Raw genomic sequence first — 21,824 nt, 5'->3', positions numbered from 1 at the left:
CAAAAACCAGTGGGCGAATTGACACCAACTTTGGACACAATACACCTATCAGACCAATGAATGACCATCACTCAAAAACACTTGAAAACCTCAATAAAAAAAACACTTGAAAACACAGTGGAAGGGACTTAAAAATAAAAAAAGCAAAAAAACCCCACTCCCACACAATGGCGTATCCACACTCTCTTCTAGACTACAACTCCCAGCATCCCTTAGACCGGACCCTTTAGGAGAGGAGGATGATCTAAATCAGTGGTTCTCAACCTTCCTAATGCCGTGACCCCTTAATACAGTTCCTCATGTTGTGGTGACCCCCAACCATAACGTTATTTTTTTTGTTACTTCACATCTGTCATTTGGCTGCTGTTATGAATCGTAATGTAAATATCTGATATACAGGGTGTATTATCATTCACTGGACCAAATTTGGCACCAATACCCAATATGCCCAAATTTGAATACTGATGGGGTTGGACGGGGATTGATTTTATCATTTAGGAGTTGTATTTGCTGGGATTTATAGTTCATGTACAATCAAAGAGCATTCTGGACTCCACCAATGATGGAATTGAACCAAAGGTGACACACAGGATTCCCATGACCAACAGAAAACACTAGAAGGGTTTGGTGAGCATTGACCTTGAGTTTGGGAGTTGTAGTTCACTGACATCCAGAGAACACTGTGGACAAAAAATTATTGATCTGGACCAAACTTGGCACAAATATTCCATATGCCCAAATATGAACACAGATGGAGTTTGGGGGAAAGAGACCTTGACATTTGGGATTTGTAGTTACTAGGATTTATAGTTCACCTACAGTCAAAGAGCATTCTGAACCCCATGAAAGAGATAATTGGGGCAAACTTCCTACACAGAAGCCCAATGACCAACAAAAAATACTTAAGGCCATCCAGTCTAACTCCCTTCACCAGGGCAAGAATACATAATCAAAGTCCTCCTGAGAAAGAACCATCCAGCCATAGATGTAGATAGATAGATAGATAGATAGATATGATTCACACACACACACAGATATAGCATCATAGATTTGAAAGGTACCACTAAAGAAGGACTATGATATGTTGCATGTTCCAGAATAGGCAAACCAGACACTCTCCACATCAACACTGACAAAGAAACAGCAAGAAATACTGTTTACCCACAAGCATAAAGAAATTACTTATATCGGGATGAGAAGGGCGGCATATAAATGTCGTAAATAAATAAAATACACCCCACTTGCCTCATGGAGCCCCTGGTGGCACAGCGGGTTAAACCCTTGTGCCGCCAGGACTGAAGACCGACAGATCGCAGGTTCGAATCCGGGGAGAGGTGGATGAGCTCCCTCTATCAGCTCCAGCTCCTCACGCGGTGACATGAGAGAAACCTCCCACAAGGATGATAAAAACTTCAAATCATCTGGGCGTCCCCTGGGCAACGTCCTTGCAGACGGCCAATTCTCTCACACCAGAAGCAACTTGCAGTTTCTCAAGTCGCTCCTGACACGACCAAAACAAAAACAAAAACAAAACTTGCCTCATTTCCAAAAGACCTCTGAATAAACCTCTGAGAATGGGGGACGATGCCTGGCTTGAGAGTAGTACATGTGAAAAAGACTTTGGAGTCCTTGTGGATAGCAAGTTAAACATGAGCCAACAATGTGATGTGGTGGCAAAAAAAGCGAATGGGATTTTGGCCTGCATCAATAGGAGCATAGTGTCTAGATCTAAGGAAGTAATGCTACCCCTCTATTCCACTTTGGTTAGACCACACCTGGAATATTGTGTCCAATTCTGGGCACCACAATTCAAGAGAGATATTGACAAGCTGGAATGTGTCCAGAGGAGGGCAACTAAAATGAGCAAGGGTCTGGAGAACAAGCCCTATGAGGAGCGGCTTAAAGAGCTTGGCATGTTTAGCCTGAAGAAGAGAAGGCTGAGAGGAGATATGATAGCCATGTATAAATACGTGAGAGGAAGCCACAGGGAGGAGGGAGCAAGCTTGTTTTCTGCTTCCCTGGAGACTAGGATGCGGAACAATGGCTTCAAACTACAAGAGAGGATATTCCATCTGAACATGAGGAAGAACTTCCTGACTGTGAGAGCCGTTCAGCAGTGGAACTCTCTGCCCTGGAGTGTGGTGGAGGCTCCTTCTTTGGAAGCTTTTAAATAGAGGCTGGATGGCCATCTGTCAGGGGTGATTTGAATGCAATATTCCTGCTTCTTGGCGGGGGGTTGGACTGGATGGCCCATGAGGTCTCTTCCAACTCTTTGATTCTATGATTCTATGCTTGCCACAGATGCAGGCGAAAGTCAGGAGAGAATGCTCCTGGAACATGGCCATATAGCCCAAAATACTCACAGCAACCCAATAATGTATAATTGCTATATGTATATGCTATGAGTAGTATCCCCAATATCTAGCCATCCTCCCCCGTTGAGAGAGGACTCATTGCTACCATGGCTTCTGCATTCATCATTAGCCTTGTCTTACCATGCAGGAAAAAAAATCAACCAGAATCTTTCCTTCTATAATGGAAGCTATTCAGATGTAATCGTGTCCAAGAGAGCAAGAAAAATCTTCCCTGTTTTACGCCCCTATCCTTCAGGTGTCTTGAGAATATGATCATGTTCACCTTCCGACTTCTCCTTTCCAAATTAAATATGCCCAACTCCTTTAGACTTTCTTCCTTGGACTTGTTTTGCACCTTCCTCCTTTGAAGACCGTTCTAAATTGTCTCTCTTTTCTGAAGGAGGGTCACCTAGTGTCTCCTTTGCTGTCTTTCTGGTGTCAAGCAAGATGTTGTTTTTTAAATAAAAAAGCCAAAAACTTCCCTATGCTTCTAAGGCTCTGTGTCACTCCTGCTGAGTGTTTTCACGTTGCTTCTTATAGAAGTTGCTGCCTTTTTTGGTCCATATGTTTAATGTATTTTGTTTGTTTGGTTTCTTTCATATTTGATCTATTTAGCGAATCCTTTTTATGTAAGCCACCCTGGGTATTTTAATTTGAAAGGTGCTGTAGCAATCCATGTGATGAATAAAAGAAGAAAGAAGGAGCAGAACTGCCTTTTAGTTATGGAGGTGGAATGTAACTCGGTGGTAGACCATTAAGATTTGTATGCAGAAAGTCAAAGGTTCAGTCCCTGGTATGACAATTTAACAAAGTGATCAGGATACATATGGTCATGTAGTATTGTTTGGATTACAACTCCCAATGTTCTTCACCATTGGTTGTGCTAGCTCAGTCTTTCTTAACCTGGGGGTCAGGACCTCTCAGGGGGTCATGAAAGGGGTTTCAGAGGGGTCATCAAAGACAATCAGAAAATACATATTTCTGATGGTCCGAGGAACCCCTTTGGCAGAGAAGGCTGAAGATCTCTCCACCTATCCTTCTCTTCCAACCTAGTCTTCTCTTCGTTTTTGGCGTATCCTTCCACCAAAAGCCCTCCTCCTGCTGTGATTGGTTGGCCTCTCAGTGAAGGAGAGGGCTGTTTCTGAGCCTCCAAGTGGGGAGGAGAGAGCAGGCGTGCTCTCCCCTAAATCACAGTCAATTCCTCACAAATCCCTCCAGTGTTTTCTGTTGGTCATGGGGTTCTGTGTGAGAAGATTGGCCCAATTCTATCATTGGTGGGGTTCAGAATGCTCTTTCATTGTTGGTTAACTATAAATCCCAGCAACTACAACTCTCAAATGACAAAATCAACCCCCCCCCTCCCGCCAACCCCACCAGGTATTTGGGCCAAATTTTGTCCAATGAATGAAAATGCACCCTGCATGTCAGATATTTACATTACGATTATCAACAGTAGCACAATGACAGTTATGAAGTAGCAACAACAATAATTTTATGTTTGGGTGTCACCACAACATGAGGAACTGTATTAAGGGGTCGTGGCATTAGGAAGGTTGAGAACCACTGTGCTAGTTGGAATTGCTGAAATTTGCAGTGCAATACACAACAGTTCCCATCTCTGAACTGGAAAATGATAGAAAGACCTTTTCTCAAGATCCATGGAGCTGTTCCATAGAAACTATGGATTGATGGACATGGACAGGCTGTCCCTGAGTTACAAACATCTGATTTACAAATTATTCATAGTTAAGAAGGGGGTGAGACAACAGAAAGTGTAAGAAATAATACATAATATAATAAAACTTTATTGATATTCTGCCACCATCTCCTCGAAGGAACTCAGGGCAGCTCACAAAAGCACTAAATAGTGCAAACATATGAAATATAAGGGTTATCTGGAACATAAGATTACAAGATTTAAACACAAAGAATAAATATATTTTAACAAAACTTAAATGGATTGTAGCATAGGTATTACATTAATTTTCCACTTAATCGCCATTCACTTCAATGCATTTTGTCATCCATGGGACAGGTTTTTGATGCCTTTGTCGTAGAAGTTTTCCTCTTCCTTTTTCAGCCAGTTCATCACTTCAGTTTTCACCTTGTCATCATTGGAAAAGTGTTTCCCACCCAGGTGTTCCTTCAATTTAGTGAACAGATGATAGTAATGGGGTGTGAGATCAGGGCTGTAAGAGGGGTGGCTGAAAACATCCCAACCAACTGAAGTCAGCAAATCTTGTGTTGCATGAGCAATGTGAGGATGTGCATTGTCAAGAAGGAGACAGACTCCTGCCGTCAGCATCATACGACGTTTGTTTTGGATGGCTCTGTGAAGTTTCTTCATAGTCTCACAACATATTCTGTATCCATTTTGTCACATGCTTTCTTGCCATTATGTCATCTCCATAAATTGAATCAACTTTGCAATGAATTGCAGCAGCGTTCATGCCCTTAGCATTTAGGTAGCGTATTACAGCGCAAACTTTGCACTTTAAGGGAAACGGAATGAGGACGCTCATCTCTAACCTTCACCACAATGCTGGTCAATGAGCTACTGACGACTGGCACTGCTCGTTCACTTCTGCTAGCATCCTGCTAAATGGCAGTGAGACCAACTTCCCCTGAGAAAATTCCCCGTGAGAGCTACATGACATGTAACCATACTTTCCTGAATAATCCTCATATATGAAGCATAAACAACTTGGGTCCTTCTCCAAGATCTCTCACTAGTTACCTTTAGGCAAATACACGTATTTCACCATCCAGACGAATCCAACGTTTGGTCCCAAGCATTTTGGATGTGGGATACTCAAACTGTATTTCCTTAGGAAAAGAGGAGGAACCACAAATCAAATTTGTTCTACGTGTCTTTTGAAATGTGTGATTTGCTCAGTGTGTTGATTGTTACTATTCAGATGGTACATTGGATCATCAAAGTGGGTTTCATCTTCACTTAAACTGTGGGACCATTGGTATAAGTGTTTTTTTAATTTATTTTTTCATGATATTTCTAAAAAAAGGAAAGTGTTAAGTCAGAAGGACAAAGCAGGTGTGAAGTGAGTCCAATGGGTGTAGGTTGGTACTTTAGGTGAGCATTCCAGCTATGAAGGATCTTGACTGGCAACATGAGACAGAGCAGACTTCTCCCTAACATGATGCTCCTCCTTGTGCTTTGGTCTGCATCGTCCTTAGTCAATACTCTCCATCGAGGGGTATAATTAGAGTTATAATCCAGCTTATAGGCAAATACACGTTGGGTTGGGTTGGGTGATGTTGACTTTGATGGAATGAGTGGGGATGGTCCAACTCACAAAACTTTATATCAGTGGTTCCCAACCTATGGGCCACAATGCAATAGACGCTATGAGAACAAAAATCTGTTCTGTAAATCTCATTTCCTCTTTATTTATTTATGTTAATTCCACTCATTTCTGCAGAGCTGACCAGCCCTGCCCCTTTTGGTACTAATATTGGAGAGTGGTCATTGGTCAAAGTGGTCCCTGATCAAAGTTGTTCCTGGCCAAGTGGTCCCTGGTCAAAATGGTCCCTGGTCAAGTGGGCCCTAGTCAAAGTGGGCCCTGATCAAATTGGTCCTAGTCAAAATGGGTCCTGGTCAAGTGGGCTCTGGTCAAGTGGGCCCTAGTCAAAGTGGGTCCTGTTCATGTGGGCCCTGGTCAAGTGGGCTCTAGTCAAAGTGACCCCTAGTCAAAGTGGGTCCTGTTCATGTGGGCCTTGGTCAAGTGGGCCCTAGTCAAAGTGGCCCCTAGTCAAAGTGCCCCCTGGTCAAGTGGGCCCTGGTCAAGTGGGCCCTGGTCAAGTGGGCCCTGGTCTAGTGGGTCCTAGTCAAACTGGGTCCTATTCAAAGTGGGCCCTGGTCAAGTGGTCCCTGGTCAAAAAAAGGTTGAGAACCGCTGCTTTATATGATGCTTTCCACCATTTATTGCATTACATGACATTGCACACCTGGAAAATCTCCAAATGAGAAGAAGAATGTGCAGACATTTTGCTGTCTTCCCAGCCTCCTTGTTAATGTGAGGTCTTGGTACTTAGACCTCAATACTCCTAGATCTCAGTCCCTTGGCGACCATCGCTTTGCAGTCTGCAGTCCTGCACATGCTTTTCCTTGGAGTAAAAACCATGGGATTTAGAGCTGAGTTAACCATGGTTCTGACAGCGCCATGTCTGTTTGAAAGCTATGGAGCATAAGATCATTCCAAAGCGTTCTGCAAATGCTCAGCCCTTAATTTTTGTTTGTTGAAGCATCGGCTCAGCAGACGGGTGGTGTGATGTTGCCATTTAAAAAATAATGATCAGGAAATGCCTTGAGAGCCAAATCGCCATTTGTTGCCCTAGTTTAGAAGTCCCTGTGCAACCCCCTGGTGCTCCCCTCCCTTGTGGAGTCCAGCTGGCGTGAGCTGGGAATTAGTGCGTACAGTGGTTTGCTGGTCCTTCCCTGCTGAATCTCATCCAGGGAGCAAGCAGCCAGCTGAATCCTTCCACTCAGAAGAGCCCATTAATTCAAGTCCGGAGGTAACCTCCCCCTTTCTTGCTGGGTGAGAGAGGCCCCCCGTGACTGTGGCTGGCGTGAGAGCGAGACAGAGGCTGTTCAGGGTAAGGCTTAACGCTTGCTCATTACGGGTTCGCAGAGCTGATTTACAGACTGGAGATTAGGATTTCTCATCTGCACAAGGTGTGATTGTAGACTTGGAGGCTCACCTACGATGAATTGGAAAAATAAGGAAAATAGTGATTCTTTCCCCCTCTGAAATTCCTGCTAAGAACAGAAACCGAGAAAAATCGACAGCCATGTCTTATTGTTCCTTTTTGTACATCTATATCACACCGTCTTCTGATGAATCGGGGTCCAAGGCGGTTAGTTTGCAAGAAGAATGGATAGTAAAAGAAGGAAGAGTGATAAAATATCATAATAAAAATCATAAGAGTGGGAAAAAATTAGCAGCTTAGTGCAAGCACAGACAAAAATCAGCAGTAAAATGGGTGGGTGGAAGTTCAGGCCCACCATTTACCAAAGGCTAGCATAAAAAAGAGAGTATTTGACTAATGGCGCACAAGACAGGGGTTGATAGGTTTCCCTGTGGTGCAAGACCTTTTATGCATACTTGTATTAGCTTTATGCAAAGTGCATGGTAAACACACATTATTATATCCTGAATGACATCAAAAGTGTTTTTCTTGGCGTGGGGAGTACGCAAAATGGAAAGGTTGCTGGGTCTGTGATATACTCATAGATCTTGACCAAACGGATAGATTCAGATGACTACTTTTCAGAAAATGGGTCTTTTGAGCTTTGGATTATGCTTCTGGAGACCAGGGTTTGCATCCCTTTTTGGCCATGGAAACTCAGTGGATATCTTTGCACAAGTCACTGTCCTACAGACAGGAAAAGACAACCTTCTCTGAGCAGACCTTTCCAAGAAACCTCCCGTGATTCACAGGACAGAAAGAGAATCAACTAATTTGAAACGTGCTACTAGAGGAGACTTCTATGTCTACCATGGACAGACAAAAAGATCAATACCGTATGTACGCGAGCATAAGCCAACCCAAATATAAGCTGAGGCCCAAAAAACTGATAAATAATAATAGAGTAAAATAATGGAAATGTAATAATAACAGTAATAATACAGTATAATAGTAACAACAACAAGAAGAAGAAGAAGTCAGAATTTAAAAGTCGGTGACAGATTCCAAATGTAGACTCTGCAAGGAAGCAGACGAAACAATAGATCACATCCTCAGCTGCTGCAAGAAGATCGCGCAGACAGACTACAAGCAGAGGCACAACACCGTTGCTCAGATGATTCATTGGAACTTGTGCCACAAAGACCATCTACCTGCGACAAAGAACTGGTGGGATCACAAGCCTGAAAAAGTTACAGAAAATGAACACGTCAAGCTACTCTAGGACTTCTGAATTCAGACTGAAAGAGTTTTGGAGCACAATACTCCTGACTTCACACTCGTGTTAAACAAAGTATGGATCGTCGATGTCGCAATCCCACGTGACAGCAGGACTGAAGAGAAACAACTGGGAAAGCTGACACAATATGAGGATTTAAGGATCGAACTGCAAAGACTCTGACACAAGCCAGTAAGGGTGGTCCCAGTGGTGATCGCTATACTGGGTGCAGTGCCTAAAGACCTTGGCCTACACTTAAGCACAATTGGCGCTGACAAAATTACCACCTGCTAGCTGCAGAAGGCCATCTTACTGGGATCTGCACACATTAGTCGCCAGTACATCACACAGTTCTAGACACTTGGGAAGTGTCCGACGTGTGATCTAATACAACAGCCTGCAGAGCGTCTGCTGTGGACTCATCTTGTTGTGTTTCAAGTAATAATAATAATAATAATAATAAATAGCGTAAAATAATAATAGAGTAAAATAATAAATGTAATAATAATAATAATAATAAGAGTAAAATGTGGTGGGGAAAAAGGGGGGAAATGCTTAAGCAGAATAATAAGACTATATGTTAAAGAGTGTGTTGAATAATATGTAACTGCTATAAACAAATGTATAACAAATGTAATAACTATGATAAAACAATAAAAATACTTAAAAACAAGAGTAAAATAATATAAATGTCATAAAATAAAAATAATAATAGAGTAAAATAATGTAAATGTAATATTAATAATACAGTAAAATAATAAATGTAATAATAATAATAAATAGATTAAAATAACTAATAAAATAATAATACTAGGGTAACATAATTTCATTGTCATAATAATAATAATAATAATAATAATAATAATAGAGTGAAATAATAAATGTAATGCAACAATTATAATAACAGTAAAATCATAAATATCCTTGACTCGAGTTTAAGCCGAGGGAGATTTTTTTCTGCTTTAAAAAGGGCTGAAAAACCCGGCTTATACTCGAGTATATACGGTAAATGCATTTCAGATTAAAACAATCTGAAGTCTTCCTAGCAGCCAAAACGAGACTGAGACCGTTATTCTTTGGGCATGTCACGAGAAGCCAGGACTGATTAGAAAGGGTAACAATACTTGGTAAAGTGGAAGGCAATAAAAGAGGAAAGCCACATTACAGATATGTGGACTGAACCAAGGAAGCTATGGTCCGGACTTTGTAGGATCTAACCATCGGATAAGAGGGTGACTTGGAGATCTCCGCATTCACAGAAATACCGTAAATCATAGTCGACTTTACAGCAATTAACAACAATGCATTCATAAACAGGGGGGGAATGATAGAGAAGACCCAGCTCTGTATACAGGCAGTTCTAATTTTATGGAAATATAAAAACACGCTTTCTGAGCGGAGCAAGTAGAAGACATGCCCTTAGGTATGATGAGCTTCATGTTGTGTTGCAGTTGGTTCTAGGTGTGAAATGTTCAGGGCCTCTTTCTTTTTAACGCTAGAAATACGTGGATTGAAAGAAAATTTCCGGGGGTCAAAATTCCTACTTGGGGGATGCTGTCATTTTTTCTCCTCCTCTATAGCTATATCCGCAGCAGTGCGCTGTCCCTCCTGTGGCTAGGATAAAATAGTCTCTGACCCTGCCTGCTGTGAGCCGTATCTCCCCAACCCTTGCACCCTCCTCTCTGTCTTAAACTTCATTTCAGAGGACAGCGGCACATTCTTAGGATTGTATGGGAACAGCCTCCTTGGAGGTCATGGGCTGATAGGATTCTGCTTATGAGTTCAGGAAGACCTGGGGCCCTTTCCCACTGCACAGTTACAGAGCTATGATTCTCCACTTAACTGCCGTGGTATCATGCTCTGCAATCCTGGAGTTTGCTGTTTAGTGAGGGTCACTTAAACTGCCCACCCAGAGAGCTGTAGTGCCTCTCCAAACTATAAATCCCAAGCTACCATAAGAGACACAGCCATGGGAGGTTTATTTATTTCATATCAAAAGCATTTCATAAATTAGTATAAAACCAACAAAAATAGAAAGAGCGCAGGTGGCTAAATATCTTTTGACCAAAAACGGGCAACAGCAACGGCATTGTCTGTAGCCTCCAACAATTCTTCCTCTCTACATAAGGCAGGACATAGTGGACAAGCATACAGATGCGGAGTTGTCTGTTCTGCTCCACGGTCACACAAGGTGTGGGATTCTTTTAGGTAGTGCCATTTTGCCAGGTTGTCTTTTGATCTGTCCACTCCACTTCTAAGTCTGTTCAGGGATTTTCACGTTACCCATTCTTGGAGGAAGACCCTCCTTTGTGGGGGGCTATCCAGTTGAGATTTTCTGATTTAGCTGGCCAGAGGGAGACCCTTGCTGTTGCTGGGGGGACGCCAAGAGGAGTGGTGGTTCTCATAAAGCTTTTCCTTGTTTTCAGTCTACTGGGAGGAGGCTGGTAGCCATGTAGTGGGGGGCTTTCACAGTGTTCAACCTTATTTCCCTCACATTTAGCAGCAACTTTCCGTCGCACATCGGGGGGGGGGGGGGGGGGGGGCAATGCCAGCTAGCTTGTAGAGTTTATCAACAGGTGTAGGTTTAAGACATCCTGTGATTATTCTGCATGTTTCATTCAATGATATGTTCATCAGCTTTGCATGGGTAGACCTATGCCAAACAGGGCGGGCATACTCAGCAGTTGAGTAAGACAAGGCCAGGGCTGATGTTCTTATTAATCTTGGGTCTGCACCCCATGTGCTGCCAGCAAGTTTCTGCAGGATGTTATTACGTGCAGCTACTTTGTGCTTGGTGTTCAAGCAGTGTTTCTTATGTGCTAGTGTTCGATCTAAGGTGACACCGAGCCATGGGAAGTAAAATGGAATGAGAGTGCTAGATTTTTTTGGAGTGAAACAACCCCAGAGTTTGGGATGAAGCAAGGTATATCAAGTTGGATAGGTTTGAGGAGTCCCCTGGTGGTGCAGTGGGTTCAACCGCTGAGCTGCTGAACTTGCTGACTGAAAGGACAGCAGTGGTTGAGCTCCTGCCATTTGTCCCAGCTTCTACCAACCTAGCAGTTCAAAAAATGTGCAAATGTGGGTAGATCAATAGGCACCGCTTCTGCGGGAAGGTAACAGCACTCCATGCAGTCACGTGGCCTTGGAGGCGTCTATGGACAATGCTGGCTTTTTGGCTTAGAAATGGAGTTGAGCACCACTCCCCAGAGTCAGACTTAATGTCAGGGGAAACTTTTACTTTAGGTTTGAGTGTGGATCTGCTTTTAGCAGTTTTCTTTGCCAAGCTGCTTCTTTGGCTTGGCCCGGTGGCCATAATGGGCCCAGCCGTCACAGGTTTTCGTACATAACAGGAGCCATGGCAGCCAATCATGGCTCCTCCTGCCCTATTCAACATCACAGCTGAATCTTTTTCCTTTACTTTCTTGATTCTTTTTATTTAGTGGGAATGACTGGGAGTTGGGGATGGTATGTGTGAGATGGGTGGGGTGCACGTGTGCATTTGTGGGCTTGGAGAGTCACCATTTTAGTTTCTTTTTCTCCTTCCCTTCCTCTCCTTCAGAAAATGCTTGTAAAAGATAGTAATAATAGTAATTCCAGTAAGCACAGCGAAGCTCCATTCTCAGAAAACTACTAGTTACCTCTCCCCTAGAGTAGAAAGTAGAAACAGCTTTAAGGAAGCATTAAACTCAAAGTAGAAATGAGATTGAAACATGCCACTCCAGGCAGGGCCTTCAGCAGAGAAAAGAGAGGGTTTTTTAAAGGAAGCCCAGGGATGATAGCTCTAGGTCAGTGGTTCTCAACCTGTGGGTTCCCAGGTGTTTTGGCCTACAACTCCCAGGAATCCCAGCCAGTTTACCAGCTGTTAGGATCTCTGGGAGTTGAAGGCCAAAACATCTGGGGACCCACAGGCTGAGAACCACTGCTCTAGGTCATCATTCTTCCTTCCCTGAGCCTCCTTAAAATGCCTTGAAGAGCTGGGTGTGTATTGCAGGGAGACCTGCAACGCCTGTTTCCTTTACACTAGAAACAGCTTTAACAAAACATTAAACCCGGTCTCCTCTATAGAAAGAAGGGAAAGGATTGCAGTAAGAGTGGTAACTTAACTCTGATGCTTTTAATCCATCTTAATGAAGGATATAAGGACAAACGATACCTTAAATGATGGGAAGGGAAGCCTGGGAAGCCCCCCCCCCCAAATATAGGCCAGATAGGGTGCTTTCTTAACCCTGTTGCTAACACCCAGGCTCTCTTGAAGGGAAAAAAGGAAAGGGTCCCAGGGATGGAAAGGGGAGCCTTGTAAGTTCCCCATTGCTGCCAATGGACCAGTTAAGCCATATTTTTCAGGTGAAGACCAAAAAAAGACTATCCGGCTACCTACCAGTTTTTGGGAGGTGATACTGGAGTCTACTGGAATCCGGCCAGCAGAAATAGATTGAGGTTCAGCCGAAATGCACAAGTACACAAGCCATTTAGTAGTAGTGCTGCAGCAAGCCACTCATGGCTAAGAATTTGGGTTGAGAATGAATATTTATTGTGGAAACTTCTTGGAGAAGTAGGGAAGGTTTGGGTTGCCAAGTAGTTGGTGCATTATTCCCTGAAAGAGAAAAGGAAATGTTGTTAGACCTTAATATTAATATATTAAGATTTATGGGGTCAAAATTAAGAGTGAGAAAGCAACTAGCATCCATCTGAGATCAAGAGTAATGCAAACTACCCTCTATATCACCAGCTGTGTGTGTGTGTGGGGGGGGGGGGTCATCTTAATTTGTGGGATATGATCACTCCTCCATGTTTGTGGTTTTTACTTTTGCAAATTTGAATTATTCATATATTTCACTGAAGTATTCTCTCTAGGAGTTTCTGGGTCCTTCAGTGCAATTTCAGTTGAACTTGATCATAGAGTTGTGCTGGAGGACCTAGAAAATCCTAGAGTAAAAATATAATTATACAAAATCATATTTATTGAGATTTAGGTAATACCAGTAGAAAAGAAACACAATTAATATTAGCAATGGGTTGTTGTAGGTTTTTCGGGCTATATGGCTATGCTCTAGAAGCATTCTCTCCTGACATTTCTCCAGCATCTATGGCAAACGTCAGGAGAGAATGCTTCTAGAACAGTGGTTCTCAACCTGGGGTCCCCAGATGTTTTTGGCCTTCAACTCCCAGAAATCCTAACAGCTGGTAAACTGGCTGGGATTTCTGGGAGTTGTAGGCCAAAAACATCTGGGGACCCCAGGTTGAGAACCACTGTTCTAGAAGCATTCTCTCCTGACGGTTCGCTAGCATCTATGGCAAATGTCAGGAGAGAATGCTTCTAGAACATGGCCATATACCCTGAAAAACCTACAACAACCCAGTGATTCCAACCATGAAAGCCTCTGACAATACATTAATATTAGCAATGTTTTTATTTGCATTTTTGTCATTTATGGGGGTTCTGTGCCCCAAGCCATAGTGAAAGTGGAAGGCTAACTGGATTTTGGGAAGAACTCTACTTCTTGTTTTGCAAAAGGTTTTTTCCTTTGCAAATTGACAAGCAAAGCCATAGCATCTCTGTTGCTGTCTCCTTCCACCGTGCGCTGAAGGTGCCTCAGTGGGCCCTCTTTCTTCCCCTGCTGTGTTGCCAGACCCCAAATCTCTTGAGCTGCGGTGTGCCAATGGCTTCGGTTTCTGGCTGTTGCCAGAGTATCTGCTGCCTTACTGCAGAGTTGGCAAGCGCCTGCGTGGCATGAAATCGGCACTGGAGCCAGCCTCGGTTCCAACCACACGGAAGTCAAGGGAGGTGTGTGCTGTAGCGGAATACCAGCCCCTTGGACGCAGGGGGCATCCATTTTGTTGTTAATTGATGGTTTAGAAGCCATCGGACACCTTACCTTTTTGAGCCGCTGCTCATCGATTTCAGCACTGTTTCAGGTGCAAGTGGGCTTTTGGGAAATCCATCTTGTTTATGTCGGGCTACTATTGAATGCCTCAATGTGTGTGTATGTGTGATTCGTTGACCGTAACTGCTTCAGTGGAGACTTTCCTCTTTCGAGGCTGGGCCAGGAAGGATTTTTTTCCAGGCTGCCTTATTTGAAACTCGTTCCGACTAGTATCTGCTGAAAAATGCTCACGTACAAGCACTTAACGCAGCAGCTCTTAGAAATGTTTGTATCGCTCTGAGGCATGTTGCGTTTTGTTTTCTTGACTCGCTGTTTATTGCTTGGCAATACAGTAGACAGGTGTTAAACCTGCTTGGGGGAGTCTGGGGGGGGGGGGGGAGAAGGAGAAATAGCATAACATTAATACTTGTGCTCTACATTTAGTGTTCTATTTTATTTTTGTGCAAAAATAAAATCTGTACTCGCTATCTCCCTTTCCCTCCTTTTGGCTCAAATATCATTTTGAGATTCAAGGTATTTGATTTGATCCTTTTTGTTTTTGTTCAGCCATTGAATCTCTCTCTGGAAGGAAAAAATATAAACCGTAGTAGCAGAAGGGCCGTAGTGCTGTTGAACGGCTTTGTCCCTATTTTCACAGATGCACTGGGAATTGTTTTTTAATCTCCTTCCTGCTTTCCCATTACAGATGGCGACGACGACCCACAACTCTCCTGGGTGGCTTCCTCTCCCTCCAGCAAAGATGTTGCATCACCCACTCAGATGATAGGAGATGGGTGTGATCTCGGCATCGGAGAGGAGGAAGGGGGGACCGGCCTGCCGTATCCCTGTCAGTTTTGCGATAAGTCCTTCATTCGCCTGAGCTACCTTAAAAGGCACGAGCAGATCCACAGCGACAAGCTACCTTTCAAATGCACCTACTGCAGCCGGCTTTTCAAGCACAAAAGGAGCAGGGACCGACACATCAAGCTGCACACAGGGGACAAGAAGTACCATTGCCATGAGTGCGAGGCTGCCTTCTCTCGCAGCGACCACCTCAAGATACACTTGAAGACGCACAGCTCCAGCAAGCCCTTCAAGTGCACCGTCTGCAAGCGAGGTTTCTCTTCTACCAGCTCCTTGCAGAGCCACATGCAGGCCCACAAGAAGAACAAGGAGCACATGGCCAGGAGCGAGAAGGAAATGAAGAAGGACGACTTCATGTGCGACTATTGTGAGGAGACCTTTAGCCAGACGGAAGAGCTGGAGAAGCACGTCATGACGCGCCATCCGCAACTGTCCGAGAAGGCTGACTTGCAGTGTATCCATTGCCCTGAAGTGTTTGCTGATGAAAATGCCCTGCTTTCCCACATCCACCAAGCTCATGCCAACAAAAAACACAAGTGCCCCATGTGCCCAGAGCAGTTCTCTTCAGTGGAGGAAGTCTACTGCCACTTGGATAGCCATCGGCAGCCTGATTCCAGTAACCATAGTATCAGCCCTGACCCAGTCTTGGGTAGTGTGGCCTCCATGAGCAGCGCCACTCCAGATTCCAGTGCGTCCGTGGAGCGGGGCTCCACTCCAGACTCAACTTTGAAACCCATGAGAGGGCAAAAGAAGATGAGGTCCCTGGAAAGAGAAGAAGGCCAGACCTGGTCGAAGGTTGCCTACAGTTGCCCTTACTGTACCAAGCGCGACTTCAACAGTCTTGCTGTCTTGGAGATCCATCTGAAGACCATCCATGTGGACAAACCTCAGCAAAGCCACACGTGCCAGATTTGCCTTGAATCCATGCCCACCTTGTACAACTTGAATGAACACGTGAGAAAAGTGCATAAAAACCATGCATACCCAATGATGCAGTTCAACAGCATTTCGGCCTTCCACTGTAACTATTGCCCAGAGATGTTTGCAGATATCAACAGCTTGCAAGAACACATCCGCATTGCCCACTGTGGACCAGGAGCCACAACTCAAGATGGCAACAATGCTTTCTTTTGCAACCAGTGCTCCATGGGCTTTCTGACGGAGGCCTCTCTGACTGAGCATATCCAGCAAACGCACTGCAACCTTGGAAACTCAAAGTTGGATTCTCCGGTAGTCCAGCCATCACAGTCTTTTATGGAGGTCTATTCCTGTCCCTATTGTACAAACTCGCCCATTTTTGGCTCCATCCTTAAACTCACCAAACATATTAAAGAAAACCACAAGAACATTCCACTGGCACACAACAAGAAGGCGAAAGGTGAACAGAGTCCGGTGTCTTCTGACGTGGAAGTGTCTTCTCCCAAAAGACAGAGGCTTTCTGCCAGCGTGAATTCCGTTTCAAATGGTGAATACCCATGTAATCAGTGTGAATTGAAGTTCTCCAACTTTGAAAGCTTCCAGACACATTTGAAGTTGCATTTAGAATTATTGTTAAGGAAGCAATCATGTCCTCAGTGCAAAGAAGACTTTGATTCTCAGGAGTCCCTTCTGCAGCACCTTACTGTCCATTATATGACGACCTCAACTCATTACGTATGCGAGAGCTGCGACAAGCAGTTTTCATCTGTCGATGACCTGCAGAAGCATTTGCTGGACATGCACACTTTTGTGTTGTATCATTGCACTCTTTGCCAAGAGGTTTTTGACTCCAAGGTATCGATCCAAGTGCATCTGGCGGTGAAGCACAGCAACGAGAAAAAGATGTATAGGTGTACAGCCTGCAACTGGGATTTTCGGAAGGAGGTGGACCTTCAGATCCATGTGAAGCATAGCCATTTGGGCAACCCTTCGAAGTCACACAAATGCATCTTCTGTGGGGAGACTTTTAGCACCGAAGTGGAGCTGCAGTGCCACATCACAACCCACAGCAAAAAGTACAACTGCAAGTTCTGCAGCAAAGCTTTCCATGCTATCATCTTGCTTGAAAAGCATTTGCGGGAGAAACATTGCGTCTTTGATGCTGGCACTGAGAACGGTACTGCGAATGGCATGACGCCGGCTGCAAAGAAAGCCGATTCTGCAGATATCCAGAACATGTTGATGAAGAACCCTGATACTTCCAACAGCCATGAAGCTAGTGAAGATGATGTAGATGCTTCTGAGCCCATGTATGGGTGTGATATCTGCGGGGCAGCTTATACAATGGAGGTCCTTTTGCAGAACCATCGCTTGAGGGACCATAACATCAGACCTGGGGAAGATGATTGTTCCAGGAAGAAAGCAGAGTTCATCAAAGGTAGTCACAAGTGTAATATCTGCTCAAGGACCTTTTTCTCAGAGAACGGCCTCCGGGAGCATATGCAGACCCACCGAGGCCCAGCAAAGCATTACATGTGCCCCATTTGTGGGGAACGCTTCCCATCTCTTCTGACCCTGACAGAGCACAAAGTGACTCACAGTAAGAGTTTGGACACGGGAACGTGTCGGATCTGCAAAATGCCTCTGCAGAGTGAGGAGGAATTCATTGAGCACTGCCAGATGCACCCCGACCTTAGAAATTCCCTCACTGGATTTCGCTGCGTCGTCTGCATGCAGACAGTCACTTCGACCCTTGAGCTGAAAATCCATGGAACGTTCCATATGCAAAAATTGGTGGGCAGCTCTGCAACGTCGTCTCCCAATGGCCAGGCCTTTCAGAAACTCTACAAGTGTGCGCTGTGCTTGAAAGACTTCAGGAACAAGCAAGACTTGGTGAAACTGGATGTTAATGGTCTACCATATGGACTGTGTGCTGGATGCATGACTAGGAGCACCAATGGACAATCTTTGGGCATGACCACACCAGAAGTTAGTGAAAGACCGTGTGGCAGCCTGAGGTGTCCAGAGTGTAGTGTCAAATTCGAAAGTGCCGAAGACTTAGAGAATCACCTCCAGCTGGACCATAGAGACCTGACACCTGAGACCAGTGGCCAAAAGAAGGGTACACAGACATCCCCTGTTCCCAGAGTAAGTACTGCTACAATGTAGCATTTAATAATCACCATATTAATTCCAGTCAGCTCTCCATGTTCGTGGGTTTGACTTCTGCAGATTGGATTATTTAGGGATTTGGTGTAGTAGTATCTCTTGGGAGCTCTAGGTTAGTGATTCCCAACCTTTGGTCCTCCAGGTGTTTTGGACTTCAGCTCCCAGGAATTCCAACCAGTTTACCAGCTGTTAGGAATTGTGGGAGCTGAAGTCCAAAATACCTGGAGGACCAGGTATTCATAATCACCATAGTAATTCCAGTCAGCTCTCTATGTTCGTTGGTTTGACTTTTGCGGATTTGATTATTTATGGATTTGGTGTAGTATTATCTCTTGGGAGCTCTAGGTTAGTAGTTCCCAACCTTTGGTCCTCCAGGTGGTTTGGACTTCAGCTCCCAGAAATCCCCACCAATTTACCAGCTGTTAGGAATTATGGGAGCTGAAGTCCAAAACACCTGGAGGGCGAAAGGTTGGAAACCACTTTTCCAGGTCCTCTAGTGTGATTCTGTAGTCAACATTCAGTAGATGTTGACCACAGAAGCATGCTGGAGGACCTATAGAATCCCAGGGATTCTGTGCCCTTAACCTCAGCAAATGTGGAGGCCTAACTGTAGATGTTCACTGGAGAAGTTTGCATTGCACATGTGGGGGAATATAGCCACTGCCTTTAGTACTGAACATTCCTATTGAATGTGCCTAGGTCTTTTTCACCAAGGAGCAAATAAGAAAGCTAATAGATATGAGGGAGTTCTATATAAGTAATTTCAGTGTAAACATTGGGAAAAAATATGTACCTGCATCCACTTGTTATCCCCATTAGGTAGGCCCATTGGATCAATGGGAACTTGCTAAGTGAGCACTTATGTAAATTCCATTGATTCAGTGCGCCTCCTTTAACTGAGACCAACAATTGGCTTTAACCCTTGGCTTCAGATGTGCTTGTTCTGCAGTACATAGCTATAGGACACAGATGTGTTTGTCTAACTGTAAAAATGTAACATTACATGCTTAATTATTTTTTAAGGTACCAGCTGTTCATGTTTTCCAAAAACCTATTTTGTTTTCCTGCTTCCCATTAAGCTGCGCTGTCAAAACTTCTTCACTTAGCGATTGCTTCATTTGGTGGGAACCCTGGTTGTGGCATGAAACAAGGGTGTCAAGCACTGCTCATTCCACAATCTTATTTCTAAAATATTGATGGACAATTCCATTTTTCATAAACCCATTCTCAATGGGGTTTAAAAAATTTCTATTGTCGATTCTGAAACTGCTGGAAAGGGCGATAAGAATTCCTAAAATATTTATTTATTAAAATATTTATATTCTACCTTTTGTTATGGAATTGTTGGAGGCTACAGACAATGCCATTGTTGTTGCCCGTTTTTGGTCAAAAGATATTTAACCACCTGTGGTCCTTCTATTTGTATTGGTTTTTTACTACTTTATTCAATGCTTTTGATATGAAATAAATAAATTATGGAATGAGGAGTCCCCGGTGGAGCAATGGGTTAAACCCTTGTGCCAGTAGGACTGAAGACCGATAGGTCGTAGGTTCCAATCCGAAGAGAGCATGGATGAGCTCCCTCTGTGAGCTCCAGCTCCCCATGTGGGGATATGAGAGAAGCCTCTCACAAGGGTGGTAAAACATTAAAACATCCAGGTGTCATTAGGGAATGAACTTGTATTCTGCTGCCCTGGAGACTAGGACATGGAACAATGGCTTCAAACTAGAAGAAAGGAGATTCCATCTGAACATTAGGAAGAACTTCCTGACTGTGAGAGCCATTCAGCAGTGGTACTCTCTGCCCCGGAGTGTGATGGAGGCTCCTTCTTTGGAGGTTTTTAAACAGAGGCTGGATGGCCATCTGTCAGGGGTGCTTTGAATACAATATTCCTGCTTCTTGGCAGGGGGTTGGACTGGATGGCCCATGAGGTCTCTTCCAACTCTAGGATTGTATGATTCTAGAAGCAACTTGTAGTTTCTCAAGTCACTCCTGACACAAAAATAATAATAATGGAATTACAAAATAGTGCAAAGTGAACCGATGCAAACAACTGAAAACACTTCCAGAGTCCAAATAATCAAAATAATGTAAACAACATAAAAACATATTATAGAAGTTAACCAGGTAAAACTGCTTAAAGGGCTAGGATCTGTTTACGTATGATGGAAAAATAAGCAACATTGCAAAGAACTTGATAAAATGTCACATTTTGACTTTGTCCCAGAAAGAAGTCAGGATCAGTACTGATTCGGACTCAAAGGGAAAACATTCCACAAGTGGGTGCCATAGCCAAGAAGGTCCTGTCCCATGTCCTCACAGAATATACTATTGAGCCCATAAACAGGATAATTTCGAATTCTAAACTGTCCATTTCACTTGTTCATACTTGTTCACTGAGTGATGCTTGAATTATAACCTTATCCAGTTCTTTCTCCATAACGAACTGAAGAAGGGGAAAATGCATTACAAAGCACCATATATCCTCATCTTTAAAGATTACTATATATGGAGGCAGTCCCTGTGTTACAAACCTCTAACTTACAAACAACTTCTAGTTAAGAACAGGGCTGGGACAACAGGAGTGATAGGAAATCTGCCACTTGGAAGAGAAATTTACTCCTCGAAGATTTATCTTGGGGAAAAAGGTGTCTCCGCTAAAGCTTTCTCACCAATCCGTGTTTCCACAGTGAGCCAAAATGCTTCAGAATCCAATTTTCACAGGGATAGAAACTGAAGTGACATCTTCTGAACAGCGGCACAAAACAAATGCCACAGGGGCATTAACCTATCCCTGTGCTATCCAATACTCACTCTATCTATCTATCTGCCTATCTAATCTATACATGCATAGATAGATAGATAGATAGATAGATAGATAGATAGATAGATAGATAGTAGGGATGTGTGATCCACAAAAATGGTTCAAAAGTCATTACAAAACTGGGGGGTGCTGGCACTTTGTTTCTAAAGTGTTTCTAAAGTATGCTTAGTGAAAATTTCATTACTATGAGAGTAACAAAATTTTGTTTACTATTTTGTTACACTAAATTATTATATTGGGGAAACTTCAGGGGATCCTTTCTCACTCATTTTAAAGCTATTGGGGTGAAACTTGCTACAATGGGACAACACATTTACCACTGTTAGCCCACCAAATTCCAAAACATTGCACTCATCAACTAATTTTAGGGGAATTTTTGAATATTTTACAAACAATATTTTTTTTTAAAAAAACTACAAGAGCTGGCCCATTTATGTTGGACAAGCGAGACTCTGCTGTACAAGGCTAGTGCTTGTTGCAGTAGCAGTTCACACTCCATTAAGCCTTATTCCAGCTTAATTATGAACAAAGCTCCATTCTGTTTAGGATCAGAAGTTTTTTAGGCATTTCTTTTTCCACAGCTCTAAGGGGCGAAAGCAGGTGGAAATCTTTATTTCCGTTACCCACCCTCTTTATCTTTGAAGGATATCTTCACTGTACCCGCGTATAGTAAAATGTGAACGGTTTTCTTTTCTTTGGCGCAAAACATTGATTAAGTAGAAGCTATTCCCAGACTAGTTCATGATCAAACTGGCAGCTGCTTTCTTACGTGAATTTCTGTGAATAAGTCTGCCACCGGCATCTGTACTTTAATATGATTCTTAGCTGTTTCAGCACATAGGCAACCTTCTGAGAGCGCTTTCATGTCTTCAGCCTTTGGAAAATAATTTCTCCTACAATCATCAAA

At 43.5% G+C, this 21,824-nt stretch overlaps 1 protein-coding gene across 3 annotated transcripts in view; it reads left to right on the top strand.

Annotated features, from left to right (window-relative positions):
- Positions 1–21,824, top strand: part of ZNF423 (zinc finger protein 423) — a 484,624-nt gene that overhangs the window by 256,861 nt on the left and 205,939 nt on the right. For 2 of the 3 annotated variants that reach the window (XM_060787886.2, XM_060787887.2), the window contains exon 4: positions 14,848–18,071. In XM_060787886.2, coding sequence (XP_060643869.2) covers positions 14,848–18,071 — 3,224 coding nt within the window. Of the gene's footprint in view, positions 1–6,796; positions 6,969–14,847; positions 18,072–21,824 lie in introns of those variants that run through there. The other variant, XM_060787888.2, reaches the window with a different exon arrangement.

This window comes from Anolis sagrei, chromosome 8 (assembly GCF_037176765.1).
Source record: "Anolis sagrei isolate rAnoSag1 chromosome 8, rAnoSag1.mat, whole genome shotgun sequence".
Taxonomy (NCBI): domain Eukaryota; kingdom Metazoa; phylum Chordata; class Lepidosauria; order Squamata; family Dactyloidae; genus Anolis; species Anolis sagrei.
Note: the sequence above shows the minus strand (reverse complement) of the source record. Positions and strands in the feature narration are given on the sequence as shown.